Here is a 20,703-nt window from a genome sequence, read left to right on the forward strand (position 1 = left end):
TCAAGAGGGATTAAACTGCTCTCTTGGAGGCAGGATCTGAATCCTGTATAAAGAGCAGGACATATGGATACGCACACACAAAAAAAAAAAAAAAAAAAAGGAAGAGGAAAAATAAGTGGAGTCTGTATGTTGAACAAGAGTGCTGTCAAAACAAGAGGATAGCAGGAAATTTTATTAATGCATTAATAATTTTATTATTTAATATTGTGTTTATGATTTAACTTACAGATGCAAATTTAATTAATGCAAATTTAATCAATGCAAATGTAACTAATGCAGACTTTATTAACGGCTAGGTAAAAGACGACTGATGGCGAATCACGCCACTCCAGACACTTTCCAATACCCTGATAACCTTGCTGCCTTGACAGCGTGCATCGAATCGACTTTCTGAATGGAATAGTAATAGGGGAAAGGTTTCGTTTTCCTCCCTCCTTTCCGGGGGTAGCGGCGGGCGGGGCCGGGGCTGGCGGGCGGTCCCGGGGCTGGCGGGCGGTCCCGGGAGTGGCGGGCGGTCCCGGGGCTGGCGGGCGGGGCCGGGCATGGCGGGCGGTCCCGAGAGTGCCGGGCGGGGCCGGGCATGGCGGGCGGTCCCGGGGGCGGTGCTGAGGCGCTGCTGTCATGGCGGCGCGGCAGCTGCTGAGGGCGGCCCCGGGCCGCGGGCGGCGCGGCTACAGCAGCGCGGGCGCTGCCGAGTTCCTGCACCGCAGCATCGTGCCCACCATGCACTACCAGAAGAGCCTGCCCAGGTAGGGCGGGTCCCGGGGCAGCCGCGGGGAGCGCCCCGGGCTGTGCTGCGGGGGCGCGGGGCGGGGGCCGTGCGGGGGTCCGCGCTGAGGGAATGTCCGCCCCCGGCTCCGAGCTGTGCGCTGCCCGCTCTCCCGGCCATGGCTTGGGTTTTTAAATATGGTTGTAAGCCTGCTACTGAAAAATCCCTTTGGTTCGCAAAGGAACCCCGGGAGTGTATCGGGATTGTTCTGTAGTAAGGAAAACGTTTTCTTGTGCTGAGAGGAAGTTGGCAAAGATACTCGATGGGAAATTTGTAAGAAAGTAGATGTCCAGCACCCAGCAATGAGGGGAAGGCCTGAAGCAGGGCTGGCAACCTTCTGCAGAGCTGCTTCTCCTGGCAGTGGTTCCCGTCACTGTGTTCCCTGTAAGGGGTTAACACCCATCACCGCAGTACCTTTGTAACGAGCCGGTCAAGTTGCTTCTCTGCCTTGTTTCCCAAGAATCTTAGGCTGTGCTGTCCCGTGTCCATCTATTCCCCTACTCCTCTTATTCCACAAGAAACTTATGAGGCACTTGGAGAAGATGTATTTGTATTATCCAAATATATATATATATATAGTATAGTATATATAGTAGTATTAGGAAGGATAGGGAAGAAGAGAGGCAAAGACAGACTACTGTGTAAGAAACTCAGGCTGCGTTTGTACCCTTGCTCATAAAGTGCATGTGTCTGTGTTCCACTTCCTTCAGGCTGCCTGTTCCCAAACTGGAAGATACAATTATGAGATATCTGAATGCCCAGAAACCGCTTTTAAATGATGACCAGTTCAGGTACAGACAAACACATATTGCAGTGTCATGTGCTGCTTCAGAGCCAAGTGATACAGATAAAAAATAGAAATGTGACAGCATTTTGACTATTTTCTTCATTGCTGTAGGAAAACTGAAGAACTCGCTCGTGCCTTTGAAAAGGGAATTGGAAGAGAGCTACATGAGCAACTGGTTGCTCAGGACAATCAGAACAAGCATACTAGTTACATCACAGGTACGTGTGCCTGCTGGGTGTTGGAGGAGTCTGTGGATCATCATGCTTGGTAACATCTCGTTATGCTACAAATATAATGGGCTGAAGTTTAAGTAATCCATGAACTTGCTGTGAACACTGTGGTTGTCTGTTTAGGCTTAGGTTAAAGAGCAGCTTAATAACTCCTTAAGGACACTAAAGCAATCATTTCCAAATAATTCCACATTATTTAGTAACGAAACTAAACTCTAAGGGAGGGAAGGAGTCAGAGAATATAACTAAGTTTTGGAGGCAGAAGTGGTCAGTGCCCTGCACTTAAAAGCCCCTAAAACTACAAAACCATATTCTCTTAAAGAACCTAAGAAAAGGAGCAACAGAAAGAGGAAAATGAGAATAAAGAAAAACACATTGGGAGAGGGAGAGCAGGTGTATAGATTTTTGATTATACTACTTCCACTGACTTCCACATAGAAGTGTCTGCTTAGTATTGTAAGTATTGGATAGATAGCAGCAGAGGTGGAAATACTCAAATACCTATGGAAGTAGAAGTTGCCATGTTGCCCAGTGAACGCACCTCTGTCCTTGCTCTCTGTTGAGGCTGCCCCTAAGGGTGTTAGCTACAACAAATTCTGTAGAGAATACCAGATTATTTCACAAAAACTGCTGTTTGGTTTGTTGTATTTAACTTTCCATTCACTTTGAACAGCATCTAGGGGTTTAACTGGTGGCTTTATGTTGTTCATCAGTGCTTTGTGTCCGTGAGCAGTGGGTTGTCTATATTACTTTTTGTTTAGTTATTATTCTTCTTTAGGTCTCATAAAAGACCTGTTCTACTTCAAATTGATTTCTGAAATTATGTATAGTTGCCTCCACCTTAGACTTTCAAGTCCAGGGTTAAAAGGCTACGTGATGATGACAGATGTGGTTTTCAAACTGTAAATGAATTCTAGTTACTCACCTGTAAGAAATTATAATTAAAATTGTAACTTAGGTCCTTGAGCTACCTGTTGCCCTTCTTCCAGCCCAGCTAGAAGGCTCAACCTCAGTGACAGGGAGTTGCAGAAATTGATAGTTTAAGAGTAGGTAAAGGGACATACCACTCCAAATGGGAGGTGCTGGGTGAATTACTGCATATTTTTGTTATGTTTGTAGGCACTGCAGTGTGTGTTTAGTCATGATCACTGTTGGACTACACAAACCTCTGGTCTGACTCAGTGAGCTGTTTTTATGTTCTGACCTAACTCTCAACTCTCAATTTTCAGGTCCCTGGTTTGACATGTACCTAAAAGCACGTGAGCCTGTTGTTTTGAATTTTAATGCATTTATGTCTTTTAATCCCGATCCCAAAGCGGAATACAACGATCAGCTCACACGAGCTACGAACATGACTGTTTCTGCCATACGTTTTATGAAGACCTTCAGGGCTGGTTATCTGGAACCAGAGGTTTTTCACCTTAATCCAGAAAAAAGCGACACTGAGCTTTTTAAAAAAATTATCCGATTTGTGCCTTCTTCAGTGTCCTGGTTTGGTGCCTACATGGTCAATGCTTACCCCCTGGATATGTCTCAGTACTTCAGGCTTTTCAATTCCACACGGGTGCCTAAGCTCGAGAAAGATGAGCTTTATACAGACGAAAAGGCGAAGCATTTACTAGTACTGAGAAATGGAAATTTTTATGTGTTTGACGTAATTGATAGAGATGGAAACATGCTGAAACCCTCAGAAATACAAGCACACTTGAAATACATCCTTAGTGACACCAGTCCGGCCCCAGCCTTCCCTCTTGGCTACCTCTCCAGTGAAAACCGAGACACGTGGGCATCGCTGAGAAAGAACCTACTGGATAATGGCAATGAAGAAGCTCTTCAAAAAGTAGACTCTGCTTTGTTTTGTTTAAGTTTAGATGATTTTCCCATTAAAGACTTTGTGCACTTGTCCCACACTATGTTGCACGGGGATGGGGCTAACCGCTGGTATGACAAGTCCTTTAATCTCATCATAACCAAGGATGGCACTGCAGGAATCAATTTTGAACATTCCTGGGGAGATGGTGTGGCTGTGCTCAGGTTCCAGAATGAGGTTTTTAAAGACAGCACCAAGTCACCAGCCATCAGCCCCCAGTCCCAGCCTGCTTCAGTAGACTCCTCTAAGGCAGTGCAGAAACTTGACTTTAAGCTGAACGATGCCTTAAAAGCAGGGATTACCAAAGCCAAACAGAAATTCGATGCCACTGTAGAATCGCTGTCTGTTAACATGATTCAGTTCCAAGAAGGGGGCAAGGAGCTTCTAAAGCAGAAGAAGGTGAGCCCAGATGCTGTGGCTCAGCTGGCCTTCCAGATGGCTTTCCTTCGCCAGTACAACCAGACTGTGGCTACGTACGAGTCGTGCAGCACTGCAGCGTTCAAACACGGCCGTACAGAAACCATCCGGCCTGCCTCTGTCCATACCAAGAAATGCTCGGAAGCTTTTGTCAAGGAACTGTCCAAACACAGCACAGAGGAGCTGCAGAAGTTGATAGTGGAGTGCTCCAAGTACCACGGCCGCTTGACAAAAGAAGCTGCTATGGGTGAGTAGGAACAGATCACACGCTTCTGCTTTTGCACTAAAATGTCTGTAAATATTTAATTTACAACCAAATAATTTAATTTTGGTGGCAGTCTGATGCTAACGTAAACTTGACAAAAACAGTAGCCAAAGGCTGTAGTTCAAAGTTCAAAGGCTGTAACACTCCTTTTCTCGATGGAGAGGAAAGCCTCTGTGATTTCCACATCACTGTTAATGTATTGAGAATTTTTATACTTTTTTTTTGTCCTTAGAGCAGCTGGGGTATGGGAAGATTTGATAAATACTTAGTGCATGTTATACTCCCCAAGGCAACCAGAATCTTGGCTTTAAGTCTGAGGAGTTACCACTACATCCCTGCAGGGCATAAAAGCTTTAACAGCTCTTAAATCAAACTGATTTTTTGGCTGGGCTACTCTTGGCATTTTTCAAAGGGCTTTTTTTTTTGAACTCTTCTTCCCAGAAGCATAACTTGGTTTATTATTGTAGTAAAACAGACTGTTCAACGTTACCCCATAGAGTCTAAAATTGGCCTCCTTCTGTTGATGCAAGATCCTCTTCCTCTTTAGATTATTAAGTTTTGGGAAGGCTATTTTTATTGCTTTAAACAACTTGGATATGCTCAGATAAATAGTTAATCAAAGAATGTGATGTATTATTAAAATTGTCTGTTAGCATTGCAGTTTTGTGTACTCTCATGATCCTGGTTGATTCTTGCAGTAAAACAGCCCCTCTTCCCCTGGGATGTGTGCGTGAAGGGCAGAATGCCTGGGCTCTGAAAAATAATTCCTGCTAATACAAAAATAAACCTCACTTCTGTGGATCTCTTTTGTGGCTGAAAACAATGTGATGTCAAGATAAATGAGTTTTACTCCCCACTAAAGTGACCCCTCCCTCTAATACATGTTATTTGATTTTGACAGGGCAGGGATTTGACCGCCATCTCTTTGGGCTGCGCTACTTGGCCTTATCCAAAGGGCTGGCTCTACCTGATTTCTATCAAGACCAGGCCTACGCTCGGCTCAATCACAACATCATCTCCACGAGCACCTTGGTCAGCCCAGCTGTGCAGCTGGGAGGGTTTGGCCCCGTGGTGTCCGACGGCTTTGGATTAGGATATCAGGTACATGACGACTGGATAGGTTGTAATGTTTCCTCTTACCCAACTAGGAATGGTGAAGAATTCCTTCAGTGTATACACAAGTCACTAGAAGATATCTTTAATGTTTTGAAGGGCAAGAAGATTGGTAGTTAGACATAAAGACGTTAGAAGACTTTACAGTTGCAGTACAAAATGCAGACTGTGTCTAATTGACGTACTAATCAGTGTTCAGCATGGCTGAGACTGCCCAGCTTAATTGGCTTCATGTATCTTCACTGGAATACTTTTAGATTCACTATGAAATTTGTATCTTTTAAAGAAATCAGTTACAAACCTTGAGCAGATACTTCAGGAAATACAAGCACTCACAATGTAAAGTTAAGTAACACTTCCATCTGTTCCAACCCATCCATGTGTTCTTAAAACATATCATCTAAAATAAACGGTTTATGAACTTGGAACATCTGTGTTCCATGAGTGTTCAGACACTCAAATCAATACTGTGATACTACTCTTAAACTGCTAAGATTTTTAAAAAAAATACATGCAATAATTTTAAACATGAAAGAGTGGTTCCATTTGCACTTGCAGTAAGCTTGCTTACTAACTGCTCACACTTTTCTCTTTAAACTTGAATTTATATCAGGACTGATAGTGCCTCAAGTGCTTGAAGCCTTTCCACTCTTAACTTCCAGAGAAACAAAAAAATGAAGTGGGAGGCCTTAAGTGATATGCAATCATCAAATGGGTTGTTAAACTGACTGGAAAAGACTGTATTTTAATAAAGCTGTCTATTAATAACCACAGAGCTCTTTTATTGCCATATGTAATTCATACAGCACAAGTAGTCCCTCTATCCATAGCTCATGATTCTTTTAGAAGTTGGAAGGAACACTGCTGAAAGCATTCTGCACTTACATGGTATGTATAACTTGAACTCCTGCCTTTTAAACCCTCTTGACTTCCACTCTGTTCCTTCTGGATGGATGAGTCTTTCTCTAGAACTGAGTAGAACTTGTTTTTGTGATCTGTGTAAAACTAATGCAGCTCATGTCTTGCAGCACAGCCCCCTGTCCTGCACAACCAAATCTGTTAGCAGAACAGAGAAGTCTGAGCACATCTGATGTGACAGATCAGGTTCAGAGGCTCAGAAACCTACTTGCCTTTTCTCTTCCTTTGGATTTCTCAGCTTCCAGGCTCTCCCAGTGTCTTTTTTCTTTATCACAGTGAGTGTAAGCAATAGCATATCTTGGAAGTATGGACTGCAAGTGCTGGAAGGGGAGAGGCATGCTTTTAATAGGTAAGCCTGATGGCTTATGAACTTTTTATAGTCAGGGCTGTTTGCACCTTGTAATTTGCTGTTCTGGTTTTCCCTGAAAAGCCTTATTTTAAACCCCCCTTTAAAACTTAGCATGATTGTTCATGCTCATTTAATCAAAGAAAGGAAGGCGATCGTTTGGAAACATGAAGGAAATTATGTATCAGGAAACAATAATCAGACCAAAGTCTGAATAAAGTTCACTAAAAAAGTGTGGTTTTTTTTTACTTTATGGGTTTGTTTTTAAACATGAGAACAGCAGGCAAGAGTGTGAGTGCATCCACCAAGAGTACAAAGTCTGTCTTTGACATGAAAATGAGGTTTATTTAATGACACACTTGGAAAGATAACTTGATTTTCAGAAGATTGTAACTGTGTAAATGTCAACAGCAGTCAAGCTTAGTAAGTGTTTTCAGTACAGTCAGCTCAGTGTCTTTACCTGAAGTGGCAGAAAGCCACTAAAGGTGTAGCTGTTCCCTGGAATAGTTAACACAAACCTCACTAATCCTCATAGCTATTTCTTCATGTTAAACTTCAGGGCTGTAGGGTGTCTGAGTAGTCACTGTGTACAGTAGTTAAGCTACAGTCCACCACAACTGTATATATTTCAAAAAAAAGGCATTAAGAAAATGGCACAGGTCAGTCAGGTGTATGTACTATTTTCAGTGTGTACTGAGGCCATCTCCGAGTGCTCTGTGGAAAGTATTTTATTGGGGAATGCTGGGGACAGTAAGTACAACTTAGTGATGTTGGTCAAAGGTCAGACTTGGTGATCTTCGAGGTCTTTTCCAACCTTAACGGTTCTATGAACTTGGGTTTCTGAAGTGCAGCCCTGTAAAAAAAAGTAACTCCAAGGAAACTGTATCTGATGGATACAGCTCCTCCATCAATGAGCATGTCAAGATTTATTAGGGCTGTGAACTTCAGCATTTTACAAATTTGTGGGTAACTTCATAGATTCCAACAGATTCCTTTGTTTTTTCGTCGTAGTCATTCCAGTCCTGTAGGAAATAAGATTTCACAGTGTTAGTCACAGAGGACAGAAAGCACACAGACTGGAATTCAAACTGAAACCAAATGTTACTCAAAATTTGGATCTCAGACTTCTGTGGAAAGCACTGTGCAGTCACTAAGTTAAGTTCTGACAGGTGAGAGAAGCAAAAGCACCAACCTGAAATTAAAAGAGCTTCAGTCTCAGTGTTTTTGTTTATATAATGTTGTAGGTTTTTTCATATGTAGTCCACAGTGTGTAGTGGACAAGACAGCAGCCATGGCAGGTGAAAGGATTATCTATCATTTACAATACCCTAGTCAGGTGGGTAAGCAGACATGCAGATCCCTGCCAAGTAGGATACCAGGGAACAGATTTGACCTTGAGATTCCTGCTCACAGCCAAGGAAGATTTGCAATGCTGGTGTCATTATCCTGAGCTTTGAAGGACAGTGTCTCTATTACTTTTTAATACCTCTGGGCACAGGAAAATGTGCAGGGATCTTCCTAGAAAAATCAATTTACCACTCTCGTGACCCCAGCCATTTAATATTCCAGGTTCTTGCTCTTTGGAATTCTTGAGTGACTTAAAGGTAGCATTTCTACCTTTGCCAGCTGCTAGGTTATCAAATACCTGCTTCTAAAATGACACTTAGTAATGCTGGTTGTTCATAGTTGCTGCAGTTCCTGTGGCTACAGGAAAGAGCAGGGTGTATTTTGGACGAGTGACTTGGGGAAAGCAAGCTAAGTAATTAGATTTACTAATGAAACTAAGACAACATACCTTTTCCAACAAGTTGATGTCATTGAAAGGTGTGCCAGATTCTGCACCTTCAGCAGCAAACCCTGCCTGCAAACACATTTGCAGAAAGTTTTTAAAAATAAGTTGTACCAAGAAAGTAATAAATATGATCATTGAAACACATTTAAAGAAAGTAACTCAGCACTAAATTTCATTGTATATTTAAAAATCCCAGCCATTTCTGCAGCATACAGGAAGGTTTCTTACACTGCCATTTCTAACTACACAATTTTATTAACAAGTGCCTGAAAATCCACGTTTCTTCCTGATTTTCTACCAAGGGATCTGCACTTGCATTTTGGATAGAGAAATCCCACTAATGCCAGTCAGACATTTAGCTGTGTAAGAATGTGCAGAGTAAGCCACATGATTTTAAAAATATTTCAGGATCTGAAGGAAGGTTAAGCACTTGGGAGTTAACTAAACCACAGAGTGGGTCGGATCTAACACGAGGAGAGTGATCTGCAGGGCACAGTGGCCCTTCTAGAACTGTTGGAAGCCCAGCTCAAGGGAACTGCTGGGGTGGAGAGGAAGATCAGCATTCATGGGACAGAACTGCAGAGCTGCAGTACAGAACAAACACCAGAAAAATCAAGCCCTGCTTTTGCCACCTGCAGCCACTCACCAGCCCTCTAAGGAACAAGGAGCCACGTGACTGGAATTACGAGCTTCTGCACTAGGTCTAAAAGGAGGGTGTATATCCGGAGAATCAAAGGTACTTTCTCTGCTTTCTTTTTTTAGATAACTACAATTTAAATAAGACATGCAAGCATTAAGCCACTTTAAATTGACTTCAGGTGTGTTTGTATTATGTCTACCAAGAATAGGGAGAAAATACTGTAATACTGTGGCCATGGTGCTGATCAGAAGCCAGATGTAAAGTTGTGGAGGAGCCAGGCTGGTGGGGATCATGCCAAATATAAAGCAGTTTACAGAATTGTTTGGAACTGCAGAAGTCATACAGGCACCAGAAAATTAATTCTCATTTACTGATTAAGGCATCAGAAAATTCACTCAAATACCTCTTCAGGAATTCAAGTATACTCTCCAGTCAAGTGCAGAGACCATATTAACAGTTAGGATGCAGAGCTACAAACGTCCCCTGTATATTTTAGTCTTCCCATAGCTTTTTCTTGAGGTGCAACTTCCTAGGTCTGGCTGCATAGCTCTGAAACAGGGATAAACTAATAACCCATCTGTTCCTCAGAAAGATGGACTTCACTTAAACAGATAAAGACCTCCTCTAGCACTCTGCAGCGGGAATTCTATTTATATCTAATTCGCTGTAGAATAGGCTTCTTTGGGCTGTTTCTTAGCCCAGCATCACAGTCTGAGGGAAGGATAAGACAGGTTTATATCTGTCAGTCTATTTACACCTAATCCAACGTTAAATATAGTAGGGAGTTAACAGGCTACAGCATGACCATGCACAAGCAGATGAGTCACTGCAGACTGGCTTGGCCCTGAAGAAATCCTTTAACTCTGAACCTTGAGGTGTGCTTTGCAACAGCCTTCAAGTGCTGCTGATCTTCAGCCTTTGGTCGAGGTCCACGTGGAAAAATGCAAATATTCACTTCCTGTGGCTTTGGTGATGTCAAATCCCAAAGAAAGTTTGTTTTCTAGAGGACACACACTGAATCGTGTTCATAACCTGAACTGCACGTGCTCTCTGTAACGTACCAAGGAGCACAGGGGTGCTCTGCCTAACGCTGCACTCTCATAATTCCCCTTGGGAAAGACTCTTCTGCCATAACCTGAGCGATGAAGACCTCTCAGGTGAGTTCAGGTGAGCAGTGCTGAGTCACCTGTAAGGCAGCTGGAGTAAGACTGCAAGGTGGGCATAATGTTGGATTTTCCTGGCACAGAATACCAGAGCTGTGTTACCTGATCGTGGGGTTTTGGGTTTGTTTGGAGTCAAATGAAGTAGAAAAAAAGCAGACGGGAACCCGATGGAAAGAATGGGAATTTGGGGAGGTCTAGGATGTTCCAAAACCATTTCAAACCGTGTATTTTATCACTGTAGAGTCTACAAAAAGTGTTTTTAAAAACTGGGAAACTAATCACAAATAAGAACTCACCTGTGGTTGAAAGTCAACTGGTTCCAGACCTCGGCATTCAAACTCCACTATTGTCTTGAATTTCTCACTGTCTTCAGCCTGTAATTGAGCCAGAATTCCATTAGTTTCCATCTAACAGAGACAGTGACAAGCATTAGTTTAGGAATGGATTGCTTTAAAGGCAGTACTGTCATCTCTGATGCCCCAAGTGACAGCAAAATCCTGAGCTCATTTAATGGGTGGTCATTAACTAGAATTTCTTGGTCTGCCATGAGGAAGTCTTCAAAAGGAAAGTAATACAGGCCTAATCACCTCTAATTTGAGTGATATAATTCTGTGTTGGCTTATGAAATGTAACAGATTATTCTACACTTGAGACTGTGCAGGAGTCTACAAGAGACAATTTCTGTCAGGAACAATACCAGCTTCTTTTGTGTACTTGAAAAAGGATGAGAAAGCAAAAACTCAAAATAGTAATAATGCTTATTTATCTCTCACTTGTTATATAGAAAAGGAAACAAACTTACATTGTAGGGCTTGATTGTCTGACTTAAAATATCTAAAACAAAAAAAAAAGCGTGAAAGTGAGTTGCATTCTGTCTTCAGTTTTATTCAGCACAAACCAAGTAGCAGGTTCTTCTTTCAAAGAAATTTCCTCATACAAAGTAAAAGGAACAAAGTCACCAAGCATTTCCTGCAGCTGGCCTTCAGAAGGTAGAATTCACTTTTTCTCCCTTCTGAGAAGATTACACTGCACCATTTTGTTACCTTGCCAGTGCAAAAAAATTTTGCATGCTTTGTAAAACGACATTAGAGATGAGTTTTGTTCATGCAGAAACCTGGGCTCACCGGGCCTTGCTGTCTCCTTCATGAGCGTGATGTCAACTGTGTACCTGTTGTGAACTCAAGCACCGGTGTGCAAGGGAAGGAATCCCTGGGGAATGCTCTTTACAAGCAAAAATGGGGACTAAAGAGTGAACCTGGGAGAAAAAGTGACAAGTGGATGGTGCTGTTGAACAGGTAAGCACGTACCGATGGAGTTCTCCCTGGAGCACAGCTTGCACTTCTGCACCATGGTGGCACTGCCTCGGCCGCCCTTCAGGGGAGCACTGTCCTGAAAAGCAGACAGCAGAGACACTGGTGAGTGCTCTTCAGCCGAGCCACTGCAAACCTCTGCAGAGGTAAGGCAGTTCTTACAATGGCCTTTCACTTCTTAAAAATACTTTAGGAAGGCTTTTTTTAAAACTAGAAGTTAGTAATTCAAGAAGCTGTGATTATCAAAGAATAATTCTGTTCTAGACTGAAAATGGGTAACAGTGGATGGTTATGTCTTGTCCATATAGGCAAGTTCTATTAATTCCTCAGAATACATTCTTGCCACTCAGTAGTGTGCAACAAAAAAGGATCATCATTCCGAAGAAGAGAACCTTCTCTTATCCCTTATCTTTTATCCTGCTTTTTCAGTTTCCAAATGCTAATTTAGCATGCTTAACTCACCTTGAATTACCTAAATTTCCCCAGAAATATTCTGTCAGCATCAGAGAAATATGTACAGGCACAACCTTATTCTGATACCATTTAAAAGTTTGTTTTCAAATTTTCTTTTTATAGAAAGTTGCTTTTTTAGAGTAGATGTAAATACTTTCTCACCAACAGTCACCATTCCAATGCCACATTTCAATTAACAGTATCCAATTTTTTTTTTTTTAGTATGGAATATGACAGCATTTTCTAAATACATATAGCAATTGAAAAACTCATCTATAAGTGCAGGTTGTCCTATTCCTGATGCTAATGCGTGTGTAAGAGGCAGGTCCGTGTTGCCATTTTTGTTCTGAGGCAGGTTACCAGAGGGACACGCACCATCAGCCGCAGGTACTGCCACTTCTCAGAGACTTCGCCGCAGTTCCCACATTTCAGCTGGAAAACAGAGGTCAGTGAGCTGAGAGCTGTCAGTAAGGAGGGATGTGTGGCACCCCCGGCCCCGCCGCACCTTGAGGTACCATCGGAAGTCCTCGCCCTCGGCCCGCAGCCGGGTGATGTTCTCCAGCGTGGCGCGGAGCTGCAGCCCGATCCTCTGCAAGGCAAGGGGCGGCGGGAGCGGCGTCAGCCCGGATCGCATCGGCCCGGCCCGGCCCGGCCGCGGTCCCACCTACCCCCATGGCCGCGCGGGTCTCCGGCCGCTCCTCCGTGGAGTTTTTGTGGAATTCCCTTCTCCCTCCGCCCCGCCGAGGCCGTGCCCTCAGCCAAGATGGCGGCCGCGCCCGGCGCTCCCTGCCGGGCTGAAGCCGACAGGAAGCCGTGCTTGCCCTCAGCCAAGATGGCGGGGCGGGAAGGCCGGGCGGTGCCTGCGGCGGGGGCGGGAGAGCGCGAGGGGCTGGCACCGGCACGGGGGTTCCATCCTTAAAAAGCCATTTAACCACCAGTGCTTTTAATCGCAGCGGCTACTGACTTGGGAAAAAGAGATGTGCCAGAGAAAGCAAGAGGACAGTCTGGCAGCGCTGCTGTGGGGAACACCCTCAGAGCCCACAGGGAGCCTCAGAGCCCTCAAAGTCTTTTAATTAATGCTGCACAACAGATCTGCTAGATTAGAACTTAACTAAATACATTCTACTTTGCTTTTCGAGCTTTTCCGAAGCTGGACGGGAGCGTCAGTGAAGATCCCGGGTGGCTCCTGGGGGCCTGTTGTCCCCTGTGCTGTGCAGCAAACAGGTGAGCACAGGCCGTGAGGATGGTGATGTGTGTCTGCTACTGCCACTTACCACCAGCAGTCAGCTGGTTTGCACTTCTGGGCTGGCCAACAGAACAGCCAGCTTAGGATAGTAACAAACTGTTTATCCTGACAGCTGGCTGAAGTTTCATTTCACACAGCCAGGCTTAACTCAATTTTCTGCTGCTGTGTAGACAGAGAAATACAGGATGTGTGTGATACATGTGATGTCACATACCCTGAGCGTACCGTGCTAAAAGAAGTGTTAGGAAGTCAGTCTCTCACAACTCAAAAATTAAAAAGAAATCTCATCCTTTTAATAAAGACACTCACTGACAGTTTTTAACAACAACAACAACAAAAAAAAGAAATACATAAAAGCTCCAGGCCAGAAACCCTGACAAGCTGGAACAGCATCCTCCCCCCTGACCCATTCCCCCATACAGAATGTAATACAAACTTCAATTTGTCTGATTTAAATTGGCTTAATCTTGAAGTGGAGTCCAATAAGACTGAAGACAAGACATTTAAGGTCCTGGACCAGGTAGTAGAATACTCTCAAACCTTCTGGATCTCTGCAGTGCACAACAGAAGGAAAAAAAAAACAAAAGAAGTTTAAGATTGATGCTCTTTTAGAAGAGTTTATAGAACTAAACTATTAAAAAAAACCCAACAGAGTCTATAGGGAGACTTTTTGGAGGTCACCTTAGACATGAACAGATTTTTTTTCATTCTACATTCTGCACTCCAAGTTTGCATACTTTAAGTCTTGACAAAATGTGCATTTTTTTTTCATGAAAGCCAAGTAGCAACAGCACTTAAGATTAAAAAAAAGAACAACCAACCATGACAGCCAATCTTTTCAGCTTTGGTGAAATACAGAAATCTCGGTTTTCCCAAAGACACTGATGCAGACAGGTCAATGGCAGGTCAGTCTGGCCTATGAACACAGCTGACAGGGTTCCTACAGCAAGGTGAGTTTGAAAATACATCTAAAGGCAGCTGGTACATTACACTGCAACACAGAGCAGCGTGCCCAGGAACTGATCTGCACCTCAAAACAATGTAAAATACAGGTACCCAGTGATCAGCAAGTTTAATACAGATTGTTAAATAAAAACAACAGCAACTTAAAAAAGCAGGGTACGTACTTAGACTGATTTACATCAATGAGTGAACCGATTTTTGACGTGGTAAAGGAGATGTGCTCGTCACCGATTACTATCTCAAGCTCCTGAAAAAGAAAAGGTTATGGGAACTCTACTGCTCTGTGGTACAAGTTACAGAAATACTTAAGTACTGTGATGACTTTTTTTTTTTTTTTTACAACTTTCTATTACAGAGACATTGAATGCAGCACGTCTGTGAATCACATTAACTCCTACAGCTAAGCTGCCACTGAGTGACTACTCGGGTTTTAAAGTAGCATTGTCTCTTTTTTGGCTGGAAACAACACAGCCTTGAGAGAAAAGTTCTGTTGTGCTTCCAAGGAGCTACCCACGGAAATTAAAGCATCGATTAGAGGAGACACTGTGCACTCACCTGCCGGCCCACCCTGTCCGGAGGCGGCCACAGAGCATCATCTTCCTTCGTGATTTCACTGTCGTCGATGATTCTCTTCAGCTCCTCCATCACGCTCTTGTGCACGTAAGCCTGGACACAACATCCCAACATGGAACTACAACTCCTGACACACCACTGCAGCAGGGACACCCAGCCCGGGCGGCCGCCCCCCTCACTCACCTCCTTGCGGATCATCACATCGTTCTTGTAGTTGCTGTTATTGGCGTAGCGCAGCTTCCCTGCGGGGAGAGGCCGCGCGTTAAGCCCCGCCGGGGCGGCCCGGCCCGGCCCCGCGCCCTCGGGGAGCGCAGAGCCGCCCCGCCCGGTGCCCCCCCGGCCCCCGCCCGCTCTCACCGTCGGGGCGGAACTCGAACTCGAGGAACTCGTGCCCGAACTTCCCCTTGTGCCCCACGTAGTACCGCAGGTAGAAGTCGCTCGCCATCTTCCCGCCGCCGGCCCGGCATGCACCGCGGCGGCGCGCGCCGCTCGCGTCACGGCGGGGCTGGGGGGCGCGCGCGGGCTCCCCCTGGCGGGCGGCGGGGCCGTGAGGGGAGGGAGCGGCCCCGCCCCCTCAGCCCAAAACCAGGCGGGTCAGAGCCCGAGTCCGGCCGGGAAAGAGCCCGAATCCAACCGGGAAACAGCCAGACCCCCCGTCCGGCCCCCCAGCGGCACGAACGGTGCAGGTGAGGGGTCGCCGCACCCCGCCCGCCCCAGGGGAGGGTCGGGCCCTCACCCCGGGGGGCTCCCTGAGGGGCACCCGGCCCACCCGGCCGGGGCAGAGCTGTTCTGTCGCTGTGGCGTTTGCGGTGTTTGACAGGAAAATGCCGCAGCGGTGGTGGCCACGGCCTGGGTGCCATCGCTGGGACAGGACTGGGCACATCCACACTGGGATTGACCTGTTGCAGGGCTCGGTCGGTGAAGGACAAGGTGCATCCTCTGCCCTAAAACCTGTGGCCTTTTCTAGGCAAAAAACCCCCAAAACTATTCACTTGCTGCCAGTAAGGTCTTCCTTGTAATATTTAGACATAGCAATGAAAGACACGACGTGCAGCTCTCCCTTTGTTCTGACCCCAGATGTTGACGTTAGTGTCACTGCAAGAATTCGATACCCAGGTTGTTACATTACAGTCATTCCATCCTATGTAAAATAAAGCTAAAATGTGTATTTATAGAGACATATTCTTCAGAGACAGAACAATCACTGGGTGTGTATGCCTTTAATCAGAAGGACAAGAACTCCAATGCCCACATTTCTGTCTCCTGAGGCAGTTTGGTGCCTCACTGGGACTGGTTGAGGGTCCCTCATAGCCAATGGCCTGAAGTTTGAGGACTTGGGGTAACATCTGCCCCTTTGCTCTCTGGAACTGCTGAAAGGACATAGCCAGAAACAGGCCCTTCTGTATAATATTCCCTTCTGAAAGGAAAATTCAGACATAGGGTATCTCTTGTGCTGATCAGCAGATGGGACCCTTTTCGTTGAGGACACAGAATGGGGGAGGGCATTTGTTGTATTGTGCTAGAACTGGAAATGGCTTTTACAATGATGATTTCATTTAGGTGTTTTATCCTGCTTATTGTGTGAACTTGGTTGTCCAGTCCAAAGGTAATACCAAGTACTGTCTGGTTTGTCTTCAGGTTCAGAGATTTGTTTGGGATTTTTATGTGAGAGAATGACTCTACTGTAATTGTCTAAATTGTTTATAAGCGTTTTCAGGAATAGCAGTACTTAATGTATTTTTGTTTAAATTACTGTGTTGGAAGGAAACTGGAATACGAGTTATCCTGAGAACCTGCATTTTAATTCCTCCTGGAGGTATCAACTGTCTTTGACTTCTGTATACTAATACATCTCATGATAAATGGGTACTATGGGTGAGATAAAAATGCTTTTTGCTGTGTGTATATTAGGGCTTTTTGTGTTCTTAAAATAAATGTCATGTTTGAGGGTGATGCAATGGATGGAGTGTTGCTGCCAGGGGTGTTCGGGTTATCTTGACACACTCACAATCAAAAACATGCCACGCTTGAGTGCACTGGCTTAAGGATGTGTTTGTGAAAGAGGAATGTGGCTCCTTTCATTCCGCCTAAAAGCACGTGCAAGCAGTGATTGCTCTGTCTCTGAAGAAAATATCTCTATTAATACACATTTTTAGCATTATTTTGCACTCTAATATAGCAATGTGCAAACAGAATCTTGATACTGATACTGGTTTATAAGGGGGTTGGGTTGGGGTTTTTTTGTTGCTTTTTTAAGAAGAGCAAAATCTCCATGATTTTCACTTCTGACCTGTGGGGAGCAGATATCTCTAGGACTTGGAGAAATGGGAGAAATTGGATAAACATGCTCTGAATATTTCTATTTGTTTGGGGTTTTTCTCATGTCAGTAAAAGAGCAGATAGCTCAAATATATCAACCTGCTTTGGGTCCCTAATTTAACTTAGTTTTAACATTGTGAGATTTATGATCATTTGTTGAAATTCCTGCTATTTTTTTCTCCTCACTAGAGATGTTGGGCACTTGGGAGAACTGGGTGACAGAATTTGTTTCACAGATTCCAAATAATTCAGGTTGTTTTCTGATATTTTTCCACGTCTGTAACTGATGAGACAGTGCTCTAAACATGCACAGTTTTATGCAATTCTTTCCCCTTGTATCTAGAGAGGCTTTAATTCTTACTGACTCCCTTACCAAAGAAACTACTTTCACTGACTAAAGTAAGACAATATAATATTTAAATGTTAATAAATCCATAAAATGTTTCTTTAAAATGTGTTCAGCAGCATTTGATGTTCTCATGATGTGGACCTTGACTTTGCACATAGATCCTCATTCTGCCTGTGTTACTTGTTTAGCTGCTGGGAAGAGAATCATATTCTAGTTTTGAAGAATGTTAATTCCTCTGCCTCTCTATTGTGTGAAAGATGATAATTAGTATCAAAATACAGCTGAGTCAGCAGCCTGTTGTGTCTGCTGGAGACAAACTGACTGTGGGTCTCTGTGTTAACACCGAGCTGTGCATTGTAAAACACTGTTTAGAAAAAACAGCCTGGTTTGTATCTTAAAATTGTGATATGGATAAGTTTTATTTACTTGGTTAAAAGTAGAGGTCTGCAAAGGACCCCTGACTGTCGTGGTGCCAAGTGGAATGACCCTGCTGCCCTCTGAGGTGAGGTTTTCCCTGCAGTGCTGGGCTGGTTAGTGACTCAAAGATGCTCTTTGCTCACAAGACAAAACTCCCTGGTGGTGGCTGAGCAAACAAAAATGGGATGTATTGACATGGGTATTAGAAGGAAAAAATCCTGAGCGTCACATGGACTCAGATGTGTAAAGGAGTGCCTGGAAAGGAGAAAGATTAATGGAAGTTAACAGAAAACAGGCCTGGAAGGGTCTGTCACAGTTGCCAGGTTCATCTCTCTGACCTCAGACAAGAACAGCTCTCTCGTGTGAATCTTTCTGTGTATTTTAATGAAGCTTTTTGGGTTTGATTGATTTTGATTCTCTGCTTTTTCTGTAGATGGTTTTTGTGCCAAATGCAAGTTTATAATGTAATTGGCTGTGTCATTTGAAAAGTCAGTCCCCATGAGAATCTGTTGGGTTTGGCAAGGCTGGAAGTCGGGGTGCAGTGTATGAGAACTGCTGGCCTGGAAGAGTAACTGGCCCATTACAGATAAATCCCCCTCTTTATAGTTTATTTCCACAGATAATTTAAGAAAATATATATTACTTACTTAAATAGTTGTGTTTTTTCATTATAGAACTGTGGCTTCAACTTACACAACAGTATTTGCAGAAGTGCTTTAGTTCTCACTTCAGAATTTTACAGAGGGAGTTCCAAGGGCTGTCCCAGGGAAGATTGTCCCCAGTGGTTGCTTCTGAGAAAGAATCTGCACATTTTGACTGGAATTAGCCTTCGTGAATTGTCCTCTAAGTAATTGCCTAAAGTGTTGGTATTACATAAGAGAGAGGTGTTTTATGTCCCTGCAGGTTTCAGGCTCTTTGTTCAGCCGTTGGCCAAGTGCTGCATTCTGGTCATGTATTTCTGTGAAAGCTGGTTTTGTTTAAACAGATCTGCCAAACTGTTTGAAGGTTCCCCGGGTGGCAGGGAGCAAACACAGGTATTTATTTAACCTTCAGCCCGTGGCCTTCCTTCAGGGGTGGGTTATGTCCACACAGGGGCTGTATGTTTGTGGAAATATCCGCAGGAGCATTGAACATTTTACCTCCTTGGTTGGAATGCCTGGGTCCTGGGACGTGTCACTTCAAAGGGCATCCTTGCTGTGGGGAGCTGCTCAAGATGATCCTTCAGACAAGGGCTGCAAAGAGCCTTCTCTTTGTTCCTATGTGGCCTTGCTTTAGCTGCAGTAAACACTGTGCTATTTTTTTCTTTTATTTGAAATGTTTTACCAAATTGAAGTTTTGGTCATCTGACAGGGCCTTTTGGCACACCAGAATTTCACAAACTTGAGAGATCAGGGGCAGTGCATATAGAATAGAAACTTTTAGATTTTACACTTCATGTTCTCTGCTACACTTTGACAAGAATCAGAATTTTATCTATTTCTACCGTTTTTACCTGTGTTTCTGCATACTTTTTAATCGGTTTTGCAGTTCATTTTTGCTCCTACTTGTCATTGCCTCTAAACAACTCGTTCTTCCAATGTATTTGATTCCAATTTTTGGTTCTTTGCTTTTCCCTTATTCTATAAAGAAGGAAACCGATGTAGTAGGTCAGGAAATCCAAACATGAGGCTTCATTAGCAAAAAGGTGAACAACTCTGGCAGATCTGCCTTGTCATAGAAAGCTCCCAGGCCTTACTTGTCCCCTGCACACATCAGACTCTCCAGTCTTTACAACCATCTGAAAATCTTTGTCAAGAGAAATACCCTGCTCTCCTTTTACACAGATACTTGTACCTTTGAGCAGCCTTTGATCTGGTGGAAATCCTATCCATTTCCTGTGCAATCCTTGTTTGGAGGACCTTGGTACAATTTCCAGGGACCCCTAACTAGAAACAGGCAAACCCTCAACTTTCCAGAGAGCCCTTGCAGATAGACTTTGTGTGCAGGTGATGTGCTGAATCCATTCAGGGTTGCCATGGCAACCCTTTTCTTCTTTATCCAGCAGAAGATTGCTGTATCAGTAAATGGACCTTCTCCCAGGACCCTGGGGCTTTGGTTCAGGGGGCTCAGAGCTCTTGGGAGCAATAGATGGGCAGGCCCTGCATTAGCAGTGTCAGAGATCCTTGTTGGTCACTGATGCTCTCTGTTCTTCAGCTCTGAAGATATTTATTTATTCTCTGCACCTCCTCTATGGTTTTTGGCAAAAGATTGTCCCTTCTGTACTACATGGACACACATGATCTCAGATGCTGGGGTTTGAGCACTATTATTTCACAGCTAGGAGATACAATTCTCAGTCCTGATGTTCTCCTGTCCTTCTTCCCTGATCTCAAAGGTTTCTTGGTCAACTTTTTCAAAATTCTGTTTTGCTGTGCACAACTGCTCTCCTGCCTTCAGGAGCCATCAGATCAGTTCTGCTCCGTGTTCATCTCCCTGGCAGTTTCTCAGTGATAAAAAAGAGAAAACAGGGGGATGGAAACCCAAACGAAGATGACAATGATGATACTGCCTGTAATACACTAATCCCCTTCCAGAAGCCAGGAGTTATTTCTCATAATAAAGTGATTTGTCTGTCTCAGAAAATGATTCTTGACTTCCAGTCAGTCAGGATTCCTGTGACTGTGAGTCTATCCCATTAAACCACAGGATGGTGCATGAGCAGCACCTTCCTGACAGTGTTCAACAGAGTCCTGAATGGCAGCCTTGAGAATTTATGTGTATATT

At 44.1% G+C, this 20,703-nt stretch overlaps 3 protein-coding genes across 3 annotated transcripts; 1 reads left to right on the forward strand and 2 right to left on the reverse strand.

The window, feature by feature from the left end:
- Nucleotides 1–600: 600 nt before the first annotated feature.
- CPT2 (carnitine palmitoyltransferase 2) lies at nucleotides 601–6,219 on the forward strand. Its single transcript, XM_050306954.1, has 5 exons — nucleotides 601–749; nucleotides 1,480–1,560; nucleotides 1,668–1,774; nucleotides 3,016–4,320; nucleotides 5,240–6,219. The coding sequence occupies exons 1-5, from the start codon at nucleotides 622–624 to the stop codon at nucleotides 5,569–5,571; spliced, it is 1,953 nt and encodes a 650-aa protein (XP_050162911.1). The 5' UTR covers nucleotides 601–621; the 3' UTR covers nucleotides 5,572–6,219.
- A 1,209-nt stretch (nucleotides 6,220–7,428) lies between these two features.
- On the reverse strand, nucleotides 7,429–12,883 carry CZIB (CXXC motif containing zinc binding protein). Its single transcript, XM_050306955.1, has 8 exons — nucleotides 12,742–12,883; nucleotides 12,579–12,662; nucleotides 12,449–12,505; nucleotides 11,618–11,699; nucleotides 11,113–11,144; nucleotides 10,607–10,684; nucleotides 8,511–8,576; nucleotides 7,429–7,737 (listed from the first exon to the last, which is right to left on the reverse strand). Exons 1-8 carry the CDS (start codon nucleotides 12,745–12,747, stop codon nucleotides 7,660–7,662), a joined length of 483 nt encoding a protein of 160 aa, XP_050162912.1. The 5' UTR covers nucleotides 12,748–12,883; the 3' UTR covers nucleotides 7,429–7,659.
- Nucleotides 12,884–13,590: 707 nt separating this feature from the next.
- On the reverse strand, nucleotides 13,591–15,341 carry MAGOH (mago homolog, exon junction complex subunit). The gene is made up of 5 exons (XM_050307207.1): nucleotides 15,213–15,341; nucleotides 15,039–15,097; nucleotides 14,838–14,948; nucleotides 14,447–14,529; nucleotides 13,591–13,870 (listed from the first exon to the last, which is right to left on the reverse strand). The coding sequence occupies exons 1-5, from the start codon at nucleotides 15,298–15,300 to the stop codon at nucleotides 13,771–13,773; spliced, it is 441 nt and encodes a 146-aa protein (XP_050163164.1). The 5' UTR covers nucleotides 15,301–15,341; the 3' UTR covers nucleotides 13,591–13,770.
- Between the last annotated feature and the right edge of the window lie 5,362 nt (nucleotides 15,342–20,703).

The sequence above is a fragment of the Myiozetetes cayanensis genome, unplaced genomic scaffold (assembly GCF_022539395.1).
Source record: "Myiozetetes cayanensis isolate MyiCay16 unplaced genomic scaffold, myiCay2020 scf12, whole genome shotgun sequence".
Classification (NCBI taxonomy): Eukaryota; Metazoa; Chordata; class Aves; order Passeriformes; family Tyrannidae; genus Myiozetetes; species Myiozetetes cayanensis.

What these genes read in the sequence shown, in the direction of transcription:
- CPT2 (XM_050306954.1), top strand. Translation starts at nt 622, where the DNA reads ATGGCGGCGCGGCAGCTGCTGAGGGCGGCCCCGGGCCGCGGGCGGCGC. An exon ending in TACCAGAAGAGCCTGCCCAG is followed by an intron (nt 750 to 1,479) that starts GTAGGGCGGGTC and finishes CACTTCCTTCAG; the next exon opens with GCTGCCTGTTCCCAAACTGG. An exon ending in TTAAATGATGACCAGTTCAG is followed by an intron (nt 1,561 to 1,667) that starts GTACAGACAAAC and finishes TCATTGCTGTAG; the next exon opens with GAAAACTGAAGAACTCGCTC.
- MAGOH (XM_050307207.1), bottom strand. Translation starts at nt 15,300, where the DNA reads ATGGCGAGCGACTTCTACCTGCGGTACTACGTGGGGCACAAGGGGAAG. An exon ending in GTTCGAGTTCCGCCCCGACG is followed by an intron (nt 15,098 to 15,212) that starts GTGAGAGCGGGC and finishes CTCTCCCCGCAG; the next exon opens with GGAAGCTGCGCTACGCCAAT. An exon ending in ATGTGATGATCCGCAAGGAG is followed by an intron (nt 14,949 to 15,038) that starts GTGAGTGAGGGG and finishes TGTTGTGTCCAG; the next exon opens with GCTTACGTGCACAAGAGCGT.
- CZIB (XM_050306955.1), bottom strand. An exon ending in CTCCAGGGAGAACTCCATCG is followed by an intron (nt 11,145 to 11,617) that starts GTACGTGCTTAC and finishes TTTTTGTTTTAG; the next exon opens with ATATTTTAAGTCAGACAATC. An exon ending in AGACAATCAAGCCCTACAAT is followed by an intron (nt 10,685 to 11,112) that starts GTAAGTTTGTTT and finishes GCTCAATTACAG; the next exon opens with GCTGAAGACAGTGAGAAATT.